The 14,054-nt window shown below is 39.4% G+C and overlaps 2 protein-coding genes across 2 annotated transcripts in view; both read right to left on the bottom strand.

The window, feature by feature from the left end:
• LOC133528081 (hemicentin-1-like) overlaps nt 1–14,054 on the bottom strand; it is a 246,913-nt gene that overhangs the window by 14,494 nt on the left and 218,365 nt on the right. Inside the window, exon 6 of the mRNA XM_061865294.1 lies at nt 3,474–3,674. Within this exon, the coding sequence (XP_061721278.1) occupies nt 3,474–3,674 (201 nt within the window). The remainder of the gene's footprint in view (nt 1–3,473; nt 3,675–14,054) is intronic.
• The window catches only part of LOC133528077 (melanization protease 1-like), a 154,791-nt gene that overhangs the window by 118,722 nt on the left and 22,015 nt on the right, over nt 1–14,054 (bottom strand). The window lies entirely within an intron of this gene.

Genomic DNA, 14,054 nt, shown 5'->3' with positions numbered 1-14,054 from the left:
GAAATTTTGTAAGTAGGTATAAATATACCTATGGTTCAACTACAATCTATTTAACTTGTAGTACGATGGGGCTAAACTTGGGCCGCCTTATTGAAGAACGTATCGCAATGACAATCTGGGTAAAGTATGTTGGGATAATGCCGGACAATTTTGGAACCAATTGAGAGAACTCGTGAAAAAATATTTTTTCGAGATCTCAACACGTGACAGATTCTTGAAGTACGTAGCGAATCGTTAAATAATAACCGTAGATTCGACCTGAATTTTGGTAATCTTCAATATAGAACGGTTTTAGTTTTGTACCTGTGTAAAGATGAGACATACTTTTTTTTAGGGTAACGAGTGTTTTGCCATCAAGGGAGAACATTGGATGGTGAAAAAAACTTGCTTCTAATGGAAAGAGAATAAGGTATCACAAAGAAATAGGTCTGTACCCCTAGTGTAAATTTTATCGACATCATAACGTGACGAACGCGTTTGCGTTAAGTCTCATTTTGTACTTATAGGATTTTGAGTTTCCAAAACGTCCCGCTTGGCGCGCTCTTTCTAAATCCAATACAAAATGAGACTAAACGCAAACGCGTACGTCACGTTTCAAAATCGAATTTATTTACACTAGGGGTACCGGTGTCTACCCTTTTGTATCCGATCTTAACCCGGATACAAAAATTGGTAAAATTGTGGCTCTCAAACATTGATACCTATGTCATAAGGCAATTTGATAAGTAAACAATGTGCTAAGAAACCTCTTATTGTAAGGTTTACCCGAAGTAATAAAAAAAAACACTAAAATAATAGATACGTTGCGTAGTTTTGACAATTTAAGATTTCGTGAACTGTGCAGGTTTAGGGAAAGTGTAAATGTATTGTTTATTGAATGGAATGTACTGGAAGATATGAAGTACTTAAGTAGGAGGGACAAAAATCAAAATAAAAAATAATCGTGCCCAGTCATTTTTAATGAAGGTCACCAAAAAAATAAGAATCAAACTTAGAAATCAAAAAGACTAAGTAGTTCTTTAAAAAGGTCAAGGTCACTGAGAGCCCATCTTGAAGTATGGAAAATAATTAAAATTGCGATATTGTTAGTTTAATTTTGCATGTATATATATATAGTTGATATACAATCTTTTTTTTTATAAAATGTAAGGATCGTATGTAAAGAGTAAAGTAAATATATAGTAAAAGAGAGCCCTCTTGAAGCATTTTAAGGAAACTAATTTCGAAGCCCTATCTCTTTTTTTTATCCGAAACTAGCAATGTATGTATGCGTGCACATCTACATATGCATCCGTATGTGTAGGTACTTTATTGCGAAAAATTGCTCATTTGCTATTTATTTTACTCGATTTTGTTATAAATTTCAACATGTATCATCATCCCTATACAATATAAATACTCTTTATTGCACACCTCAATAAAAGAAAACAATAAAAAAGAAAACATACACATAAGCATAGGTAAACAACATGCGGTCTTATCGCTAAAAGGCAACTTTTGGGTTGCGGAAATTAAAAAAATTACATTGTCAGTAACCGTCGCGCTGGTAGTGGTACTGGATAAAAATAATGGTACGAAAGTGTGATCAAGAAAACAATAAATGTGATAATTAAGGTCAGTAGGTAAATTGAAGAAAATTTAAAGTTTGATAATCACTGCTGTTTTTTAAATAGGTAAAGATCTGATTGTTTCTGGTCCGATCTTTACCTGGAAGGGTCAAGATCGGATATCGGTCTACAGCAGTGCTAGGTCTGTTAACATAATTACAAAAACAAACACAGTTTCATCACAATACGCAAAATAAATTACAGAGCGAAGATCGGATAGAAGGAATATTCGCGAAATTTACCTTGCTCTCTGTGATTGCACATAGCACAAGCCCGACTCCCTGAGCGACGCGGGGACACTGACAGTCGAGGCGCAATGAAATGGCGTCTCACACAATGTTGCCAACATTAAAAAATAAAGCCAAATTAGGGGGAAATGAATGTCCTACGTTCTTCACCCGCATCCGGTATTTACCCAACATACCTTAATCGTTGAACCGCCGCATTTCAAAATGGCCCTTAGTTTAATATCGGCTAGCCGTAATGTAATACGGCGGATTATACAATACGACTGCGATACTTATATATAAATCTCCTCGTCAATGTAATTTCATTAAATTTGCTATCTAGTGGTAAACATCAAAGTAGTTATCTTTTACTTGTGACGCACAAGTGTGGGCAATGTAAAATACTATATTTCTAAAAAAAAATTGCCTACTACGTAATAAAAGAAAATGTGATTATTAAATTATAATACGAAAGGTGGTCAAATCGCAAAATGCTGTCGTTTTATTTAAAATAATGAAATAATTAGACCAGTTCCGAAAGTACCGGGAAATCCCGGTTCTTTAAAACAGTACCGGTTCTGCAATCCCTAATAAGGATGTTATGCCCATCACTATTCCTTCTGTGTACGTATATTTAGAAACTGTCTCCGCCTCCAATTCGTGCGATAAGGACAACTGCAGCTCGGACCGAAATTCACTCGCAAAAAACTCAAAAATCGAGGTTTCGCTCTCGACTGTTTCCTCCTCCAAAACGCAACTAATCATTATGAAATTTTGGAAATTGCAAGAGGAAGAAATAATCTATGCCGCTATGTTTTGATTTTTTGGATATTTTTTGTCATATTTGTATACTGTGCCTTTTTTTACAGCCAATTCAATTTAGCCGTTTTTGCGATTTTCTAGGCGCTGTATCTTTCTTCAAAATAAAATAATCCAAAAAAGCAAAACATAGCGGCACAGATATTGATGATATTGATCTTATTTGAAAAAATCACTGCTCTAGGTTAAAAATCCAGGGAGGAATCAGTCGAGAGCGTTTGTATGGAAAAATCGCAACTAGGAATTCCTCTTAAGACTATTGCTATGCCCTATCAGGGTCCATATGAAACTTACTATTACTATGTAGCACCTAATGTAACAACCATGGATGCAGTAAATGTATGAATTATGAATTATGAAATTCTTGGGAAAAAACGCATTAAACTCGGTTTCGTACGGAACACTAAAAATCATATTTAGGTTCTTTGATGAAAGTTTTGAATTAGGACTTGAATCCTAATAGAATTAGGCAGAGGGCGACCACAGTGCGCTGCCATCTGGATCGGTCTTGAGCTTTGTGCTTGAGTTCGTTCCAAGTCTTCCCAATAGCCTTCGCCTCTGCAATAACAGTCCGGCGCCAGATCTGCTTTGGACGGTAACGTTTCCTCTTTCCTTGGGGATTCCAGTCTAGGGCTTGCCTCGGTATGTAGTCAGGATCTCTTCCGAGTGTATGCCCAATCGCTGGCGCTTGATCTGCTGGTCAACCGGGGTCTCATTGCAGCATCTCCAAAGGTCGGCATCAGAAAACTTCTCAGGCCAGTATATACCGAGAATACGGTGGACTTAACTAGACAGTTAAGTTAATGACTGTCCAACTTACAATACAACTTGACTTGCAATGTCGCGACGACAGGCGCCGCGAGTTTTGTATTTGTCGCGCGACAAGACAGCCCTGCGGCGTTGTCCCGAGTGAGAGGCAGATATAGCTCGTTCTCCCTCATCAACGGGATGTCGCTGTCCTCGTCTGACGCGTCGATGAGCGTCTCGCCGGAGTACCAGCTGATACGGGGTGGAGGGCTTCCTGTAAAAAACAAACAAAGTTTATTGTATACATTTCACAGTCCTGAGCAAGGAAATCTTTAAAAAAAAACGGCCAAGAGCATGTCGGGCCATGCTCAGTGTAGGGTTTGCCTTTTGGCAAAAACTCAAAAACGGTCGAACCGATCAGGTTCGCTATACTTTTCATTAAAAGTATAACTAAACTTTACTTTCACTTTTTTTTTCATATTTTGGACCCATGGTTTAAAAGTTCGAGGGCTGGGGCGCACAATCATTTATCTATTATTTCCGAAAATGTTACGTTTATCAAAAAATAGTTCTTGTAAACCCATGTTCTTTTTGTTGACCTATCCAACGACACGACACCGCACACGATAGGGTTGAAGCGAAACTAAAAATCCCAACTTTTCGTGGCCACCCTGAAAAAGCCGCGGACAGACAGATATATATGGCGAAACTATAAGGGAACCCTAAAAACAGGGGGAAGTAATTAAGAATCAACGTCGATAAAAATAATAGACTAGTATAAGAACATGTATATAGGGATTTAAAAGAAGGGCTACGTTTCATACTTTTATACTTGCTAGGGTATTAGGTGATTTGTATATAACGTAACATAAATCATCATTCACTTAAGTGTACTTAATCAGTTTCTTTTGTTTAGTATACCGTTATAAAAATAACACCCATTGTTGTGAACAGTATTTAACAAAATCAACACATTATCCTCCTGCCTACGGCCTACGCTAGCTGACGCGGGTGCACGCAGCGGACGAGCGGGTTAACGAAAAATAGTATGAGCAACGCTAACTGAAGCGGACGCGTGCGGCGGATTTCACCTACAAAAACCGCACGCGGCGGGCGTCCGCGCCAGCTAGCGTAGGCCCTTAGGTAAACTTTTTTACTTAACCAACTTCTATTTTCAGCATCTCATTGTTTCAAAGGAGAACCTTTTGAAAGTTTTGAACAAAGTTTAACCTACTTTGACCTGTCAGTAACTAATGTAAAGTTCAAATTCATATCGTCTGTAATGCCGGCTACTCACACAACTGTTTTAGCGGCGATTTGAGAAGTCGACGCTATATCGTCTCATTAATTGGGATGTGTGTAGACAGTTTGAGAAGTCGACGCTAGATCGTCTCATTAATTGGAATGTGTGTAGACAGTGGCCATTTCCTAGATCGGCCCTATGACAGAAGCGCAAGACATCGACTTGGCAATCTTGATAGTAATGACAGTGGGGCGACACTCCTCCTCTTGGCTTTTTTATACTACGTCGGTGGCATCCTTATGTACGCCTGAATCTCTAGAGGAGTTACATGCGCGTCTGGCAACCTTACTCACCGGCAGCAACACAACACTATGAGTAGGGTCTAGTGTTATTTGGCTGCGGTTTTCTGTAAGGTCTGGTTTTCCCGGTTCCGTACGGCGCAGTATTGCTCCGAGTAATTATTAGGGTTGGCACAACTTGACGTCCTATCTTCGCACGTTCTATCAACGCACGACCACAGATAAGATAATGACTTGAATTTTGACAACCCTAAATAGCCGAAAGGGATAGTGCCATCATTAGAAAGGGACAGCATAATTCGCCCCTGAATCGCTGCCAAACTTCGGTTTTGTAGGAATAGTACATTACGATACAAGTGCGAAAAATAGGAAATTAGCGAATAAAGTGTAAATGTCATTTACAGTACATATGGCGCTACTTTACCGCACTAGTGCGATAATTAGCACATTACGTAACTATGTCGAAAATTTAAAGGGTCATATGTACTGTAAAACGTTGTACGATACATGTGCAAATAGGTAATTCGCAACTCGTGTCGATTTAAAACACTTCCTTTGGTCGTGTTTTAATTTATCGCCACTCGTTTCGAATTTCCTATTTTTCGCACTTGTATCGTAATGTATTATTCTGTAGCGTGGTACTATTATTTATTCTGTGGTAATGGTGGGTTAAGCGTGTTGCTATGTGTGTTTGTGTACAGATATCCCAAATTTGTTTTACCGACGCACGCCCTATATCTACGGATTTTTTACATCACTCTCATCCGAAAGCGTCCAGCGATAGGAATAGGATAGACATAAACCCTTATATCGGCACTGCGGCTGCGGCAGGTGTGTGGGCAACCGGCCTAAGAGTCAGGTTGATTGATTGTATCGATACTCGAGCTTCAATGATGAAGCACATATTGAAGGCAATCTTCTGATCGTTATCGTACGTTCTCGGTCCATTGTTCTAACTATATGATCGATATTTCACTTTCACACCTTAGATACAAATAAAAGATTAAACCAATTGTTGAAAAGTCATACGTGATGATAGGAATGCGTCGTGCGTCATTCTACTGTGTTTTTGGTTCTGTATTTTTTTCCTAGATCACGCGGCCGCGGTAGGCCTAAGAAGCGCTGGCTGGACGTCGTGGCAGCGGACATGGAATGGAACAATCTCACACCTGAGGATGCCTAAGACCGGGTAAAGAAGAGAAGATTAAGTAGGAAAGTGGACCCTGGCGCTAGACCGGGAATACTCTAGGTTGAAGAAAAAGAAGAAGCATACAGCTCGCCTAATGTTACGCGGTCACCGTAGCTTGTATTGAATTGTAGCGACTTCGTGAGTTTTTCGTTGATGCGAAGCAAGACCTGTTTGGCCTGTCTACATCCAGTCTGGTTTAGCCAGTATGTGTGTTGTTTGCCTGTACGTCCTAGAAGCATTATGAGCGTAACTTTCTACAGGCTATCGGGGTGGTTCCGGGCCAATAACTCCCGAACCTGATCCTTGCCTGGCAAGCTCGTTGGAAGCGTCGTGACCCCGGGATCCCCTGTATCCCTCGATGTGTCATAATAACAAGGTTACCCTTCAATGGTTTCCGTTAGTCGTTCGTGGTATTCATGTATAAGTCTTGATATAACTATATGGTTTATTAGAGCCATTAAGACTGCTCTTCTGTCGGAAAGTATGTGGATAGCGTCTCTATAGCTTTTCACGTACGTTGCTTAGGTTTGTTCTTGGTCACCAAACTAGAGAGAGTAGAATAGGGGGCACATGAACATGAATTTATTATGTATAAAAACATACAATAAAGTAAAAAAAACACAAAAACACCCCTACACTAGGCCAGCCCGGTATTGTAAGCTGACTGACACTAAAGAATTGAGCAATGAAATTAGTATGTAACAAATTATTTATAGGAATAAGATAATTTATTAATAGGTTAAGAAAATCTAATTTTAATATATGTATATTTAAAATATGTATTATATAAAATATACAATTGGAAAAAAACCACACAAAAAAATAACATATAAATAAACTACGAGTACAATGCTAAATAAACTATCTTATTCTAAAAGACCTCCGCGAGCTGTACTAGGTGCAAAGGTGCCAATCACACTTGCCGCGTTACTAGTGTTACTACGCTGGATAGCGATGGCCAACCTTTGCACCAGGTGCGAACCCGCGCGTATTAAATTGTATTTGTATTGCATTGTATTGTATTGTATTATATTGTATTGTATTGTATTGCTTTGTATCGTATTGTATTGTATTTATTTCAAGCAACATTCAGCGTGTTATTTAAGTGTACATATGTTAAAAGTGTAGGCGGCCTCGTTCCTGGGTTTATATTAAATTAAAGGCATACCGAGAAATGTTCCATTATTACCAAGGCACTCTGCCACACGTCATAATTGTCGCATAACCTTAAAGGCCTACATTTTATATTTGTTGCGCTTACTCCGTCGACATTACATCGCTGCTAAATGTCCGTTAACATTTTATCACTTGAGGCACATAAACATTAAACACATTTTATAGATGTTTGGGGTGTAAAAACGTGCTTATCCCTTTATGGGATCTTTTTCAGTTACCCATTGAGTAGGTTGAATAATGTGTGTTGGCTGTGACATATACGAGTATGAATAACCAAAAACGATGACAACAGGTATTACAAGACACAAATCAATTTTACTACTAGACTGCGCGATGCACAGGGTAATGTGAGTCGTAGCTAATCTGGATAACCCTAGCGAGAGGGGCACTATGGTATAGAAATGCTTAGGGCATCAAAGTATTCTAAGTAATCCGGTGCTTGTAATGTGTTTATCGTGTAATATTAAAGGGCGAAATACTATGTGGTTTAATTAAACCTATGTTCATGCCATTGCTCATGGTGTTATCGGTAGGAAAACTGCCCGAAATGTTGAATCATAACATAAACGATACTTATTATTGCACACTCTTTGCAGCATCAGGCTTATTTTTCTTATTTGTCTATTATAAATTACAGAGGACTTACATGCGCGTTGCTGACCCTAAACCCCAACACCCCCCCACCCTCTTGTTGAGCTCTGGCAACCTTACTCACCGGCAGGAACACATCACTATGAGATCACTATGAGTAGGGTATAGTGTTATTTGGCTGCGGTTCTCTGAATTGGTCTGAGGTCAGGAACAGCTAGCAGTGAGTGTTTACTTGCAAATCGAATCATGCTGCGGTAAGCTAGCGGCAGCAGCGTCTGGCCTGTCTATCAGTTTTTTAAGGTTATCTAAAAAACCGCCTCCGGCAGTAACTTTGGAAGTGTTTAAAGGATGTCCTTGCTCACTGCACAAAGTGTCAACGTCATATATAGCTTCTCGGTTATTCATTCTAGAGAGTTGAAGTGACACAAGGTTTTGTTGGTGTTAGAATAGGATAGTTTATTTGCTCGAAGCAAGACAAACACAATGACGATTACATAAAGTGTTGTTCTTGTCCCGGTGTTCGTCTTACCCCATGCCACCTTACCATCTTTGGTCATCAGTGTCCTCAATTACAACGACACGGTTTCATACACGTATTCCCTCTATGGTTGTATATTATTACATCCAATCATATACAATGCCCAAATGGGCTTGCTGGTGGGTCGTGGCTTACGAATATTCGACTCGTCAGTAATTCTTTCTAACCATTACTTATTCTAGTCGTGACTTTTATTGGTTCTTCAAATCTAATCTGACAGTGATTATGGATACATGAATGATGAGTGGTGTAGCGCACAAATGATTGAGGCGCATTGATTTATGTCAGAAGATAATCATAACTTGACAATTTTGGTTGGCTTTATGGAAGTTTGTTTAATATTTATTGCATAATAGAAAATCTTATCGTACAAAAAGCGTACTTAAAGGTGGCGACTGACTTGTAACATTTGCTTGTAATGTATCGTTCACGGCGATCGTTACAAGTCAGTCGCCACCTTTGTAACACTCAAAGGGATTCGCGTAAAAACCGACAGCCGAGTGGAGCACGCGGTGCTCGCGTCGAGCGGCTCGGCTCGCTGCACTGACTGTTGTAATGCTCGGGTTGTATCACGTTACATTACACCGAAATGTTACAAGTCAGTCGCCACCTTAAGAGGGAAGAATAGCTTGGCGATCCTAGCGAAATAACGGTACATTTTCTAAGAAATTCCATTTCGGGAGAGAACTGTTTCCACTAACTAATCTTAACAAATGAAATGCCGCCAGCATTCTTGGTACAATGCCTCAAGGGCCTATTTTACAAATACAAATACAAATTATTTATTGTTTGAATGTGAGTGGTTATAAACCTACCACAGGTTTAATATTTGGTTACATCACAATCAGCCAGAATTTGGCGTACAATACTCGGACTCTCAATATGCATGTCATTAAAACCAATTAAGAATAAAAGTATAATGATATCAAACAAAAAAAGTATTAATTATAAAAAAGAGAATACTAATTGTAAAAAAAGAAAAAAAAAACAATAGGTTAGTGTCATGCATATAGAAAAGTGGCAGATACCTTTTTTTTATAATATTTAAGTAATATTTTTTTAACCATTGGTGGCCATACAAAGTATTCATTAACTGAGCAGAACATTTTTTGTAAACACCACTTAAATAATTTGGTTTTGAATCCTTGACAATCCAGGGATTTTAGGTCATTTGGCAAGTGGTTGAAGATTTTGACAGACATGAAAAAAATAGATTTTTCAAAATGAGCAGAGTTATGACATGGGTAACTGATATTGAGTCCATGGAATTTAGAAGTTGACCTAGGATTAGATTTCATAATTTTGTACTGACTAATATGTGACGATCCACGGTAAAAGGTACCTTATGGCGGTTGGCGCTTACGCTGTTATTTACGACGCTCCAATACTAATGCCATGCTATGCAACGTAAGCGCCAACCGCCATAAGGTACCTTTTACCGTAGATCGTCACATATGAGTTTTCACAAAGACACATAAAAAAGGAAAACCTATAAACCTAGTTTTTAATTTTGTAATTAACATACAAAAAAATCATGGAGAATGGAAGATATTTTGAAGTGGATAAACGTTTTCTATTTTTTGCATGGGCGACCGTGGTATACTACCCTCTTAAGAGGCGGCAGAATTTTTAAAAGCGAAATAATTTATTTTTAATCTAGAATATATTATGCTGAAGCAATCGACATCAAAATCAAAGTGATTTGTTAAGATTTAGTTAGTGGAAATAATTTTTACCAGAAATGGAAATTTCTTAGAAAAAATACTGTTATTTCGATAGGATCGCTAAGGTATCCTTCCCTCTTAATGCCGTGAGGCATTATCTACAAAAAAAAAAGACTGGAAGAGATCGCTTACAGCGATAAGACCGCCTGTTGCTACCTTTCTTTACATTGTAAGTCTGTTTTTTTTTAATTTGTCTTCTTTGTGGTGCAATAAAGAATATTTACTTACTTACTTACTTACAAGTCCTTATCCCCGAACCGCGCGGGATCGGCGGGATAGGATACGGTCACAGAATAATAATATAATAGAACTACGTAAAGGTTCTTACTGTGATTTCACGAAACATGTTGTCCCGAAATAGTACAACCAAATAACACTGACCCTACTCATAGTGTTGAGTTCCTGCCGGTGAGTAAGGTTACCTAACCTTGCCAGAGCTCAACGAGGGCGCGGAGTATTAGGATCGGCAACGGTGGACAATACAATTTCAATTTCAATTCAATTTATTTATTTTAATAGACAACGTCCATAATGGTTAGTAACATTTAAGATTTAAAACTAAGCGTTAGTAGAACAAATACAAAAAGCGAACAGTACAGCAAAAAAAAAAAAACACGTAGCGTAGGTAGCGGTCATGATACACTCAAAATGTCGCACAACAGGTGATTGAGTGATTCGTACCGGCCCGCTACAGTAGCCAGGATGGGGTTGGAGCTGGCCCGCACTCTGCAGAGCAACGAGGCAATCCTCTTTCGTATTATGGCATAGTAGTCATCCGTGCGAGCTTGTGCTAACATGCCTATTGCGCTGCAGAAACGGGGCAGCCCCAACAACATCCCGAAACCAGTATTATATTGGACACGCAAGGAACTGATGGTCTTCTGCGTAGAACTAGTCTACCAGCTGCACGTGTAGAAAACTTGACAATAGGCTTTAAATAAAGTTATTATTACGCATGGCACAAATCAGGCGGGCAGTATGCTTATTTGCCACCGACGTAGTATAAATATTCAAAAAAATGTGCCTGCTACATAAAGAATGTGGGTATATGAAACGAGGTGAAAGTAAGCTTAAGTCTAATTATCAGAGGCCGGAAATCTTGTTTATACAATAAATATTTATGATCCCAGAAAACGTTATTTAACAAAATTGATCGTAGATATCGTTTCTTAAATCTAATCCCGTGCCAGACAATCGAATAAAAGCCTTTCCCATTTTCCATGTAGGTCACTGAATCCAGACAAAGGCATTGCAATTTTACGACTGCTTATCAAGCACTTTCCTATAAGATTTATAACCTTATGCTCGTAAAATGGCCGTCTATTTTTAGAACTGGTAAAAATACAAGCGGATCAATTTTTATATTCAATCGTTTTCGTGTTTGCCAAAATATTACTTCCTTCATATCATAATCATAATTATCCACCTAATTCTATCCCTTTCCATTTATACCTCAGCGAACTTAAAAATAATGTTCCCGTTGTTAAAAGAGTTCCGCGCGGCGCTAGGATCACAGTCGCTAACCACCTTTCAGGACTAATTACAAAATGTGTGGAAAATAATCAAATTGATGATTGGCATAAACTTTTCCTTTTTTCTTTCAATACCCTTCATGCCAAAAAGGATGGGGCAATTTCTTTAACACAAAAAATCAAAAACAATTGTGTTTCGAATACAACTCCACACATTTATCGACCTTCTAAAGGGTGCGCCCCATCCCCCTTCAATAGAACCAAATTAATTGAAAGTAAAATTAGCGACGGCGATCTTAAAGGTGCCGCTCGTATTCTTTTCACAAACGATGTGCTATCGCCAGATACACCTGATACCCTCTCGGCCTTACGTTCTAAACATCCCCCGGCTCCTTCAACACCACACTCATTTGCCCTACCTACGGCTGACCAGGCCTGCCTCCAAATCGGAGGCAAGGACATTATTGACGCTATAATGTCATTCAAAACCGGTTCGGCGGCTGGCCTGGATGGGATCTCGCCCCAACATTTGAAGGACCTAATTTGTCATTCGGTGGGCGACTCAGGTGAGCAGCTTATCTGTTCCCTTACTAAATTAATAAACTTTATGTTTTCAGGCAAAATTAACACCGAAATTGTTCCTATCCTATACGGTGCAAACCTGATTGCCCTAACCAAAAAGGACGGAGGGGTGAGACCCATTGCGGTGGGGTCTACTTTACGACGTCTGGCATCAAAAATTGCGGTTAGACACTTTAGATCAAAATTGCAGTCCCTTTTTGAACCAGTACAGCTAGGTTTTGGCACGAAAGGTGGGTGCGAGGCAGCCGTCCATGCCCTAAGGACCTACCTTTCATTCGATGATTGTGAAATTGTAGTCAAAATTGACGTTAAAAATGCTTATTAATTCGGTTAATAGGGACACTTTGCTGACAGAAGTTAAGGACAAAATTCCGGAACTGTACAATTACCTTTTCTTTTGTTATTCAGACTCGTCTAAATTAATGTACAAATCACATGAATTATCTTCTGAGGTTGGTTGTCAGCAGGGTGACCCTCTCGGGCCAGCAATTTTTAGTTTGGCTATAAATCCAATTATTAAAAATTTAAAATCAAAATTCAACGTCTGGTACTTAGACGACGGAACCCTAGGAGGTGACGTGAATACTGTGCTCTCTGATTTGTCTTTTGTTAGGAGCAGTTTCGAAAATATTGGTTTAGATTTGAATTTCAGCAAATGCAAACTCTTTATTCACAAATCTTCTTGTACTTTGACCGACTTAAAACCCAAATTTGACGATCTGGCTCCTAATATAAAATTGGTAGACAAGGATTCTCTTTGCCTCCTGGGTTCTCCTATATTTGAAGAATCTTTTCCTGATTATGTTTCTAACTCTATATCTAAATTCAAAAGTCACACGAATAGTTTACTCGAAATTAGCCCTCATTATGCTCTTGTGATTCTGAAATTCTGTCTTTTTGTCCCTAAATTTACATATGTGCTCCGCTGCTGTCCTTTTTGGAAACATCAAAATTTATTGTCGCCTATAGACGATTTGATCAAAATTAGTATAGAGACGATTCTAAACATTCAGCTGAGTGAGCCTTCCTGGTCTCAAGCGTCCCTCCCTATTCGGTTCGGAGGTTTAGGAATTCGCAAAATTTCCAGTGTGGCTTCCCCAGCCTTTTTGGCATCCATTAATAGCACGTCTGGTCTCATAGGAAATATCTTAAGGGCTTTGCCCACAAACTATGAGATTACGGGCTTTGAGGATGCTAAAAATGCTTTTAAAATTGCTTGCCCGGGCAAACAATTTCCAGACAACCCAAAATCACAAAGGAGCTGGGATAATATTTACTGTGATTTAACTTACAATACTCTTCTAAACAACTGTACGGGTCCAGATCACGCGAGACTTTTGGCGGTCGGAGCCCGGGAAGCCGGCTACTGGCTACATGCCCATCCTTCACCTAATACTGGTACTTTCTTGGATCCGACCTCCCTAAGACTGGCGACTGGTTTGCGACTCGGGGTTTCGGTATGTACGCCACATATATGCTCTTGTGGCACGGACGTGGACCGACTGGGACACCACGGATTATCTTGTCAAAAAAGTGCAGGTCGTTTTTCAAGACATGCGTCGCTTAATGACATAATCCGTCGATCTCTTGCCACCATCAATGTGCCTGCTCTTCTTGAGCCAACTGGCATTATCAGGGATGATGGCAAGAGGCCTGATGGGGTGTCCTTGGTTCCTTGGAGCTTGGGACGGATGTTAGTGTGGGATGCTACCTGCGTAGACACACTGGCACCTTCCCACCTCCAACGGACTAATGTAAAAGCGGGCGCAGCGGCGGAAAGCGCCGAAATTTTGAAACGTAATAAATATAAGAGCCTCGGTAGAGAGTACCATTTTGTACC

Source organism: Cydia pomonella, chromosome 19 (genome assembly GCF_033807575.1).
Source record: "Cydia pomonella isolate Wapato2018A chromosome 19, ilCydPomo1, whole genome shotgun sequence".
NCBI classification, from domain to species: Eukaryota; Metazoa; Arthropoda; class Insecta; order Lepidoptera; family Tortricidae; genus Cydia; species Cydia pomonella.
The sequence above is the reverse complement of the archived record's forward strand: the minus strand, read 5'-3'. Positions and strand labels throughout refer to the sequence as shown.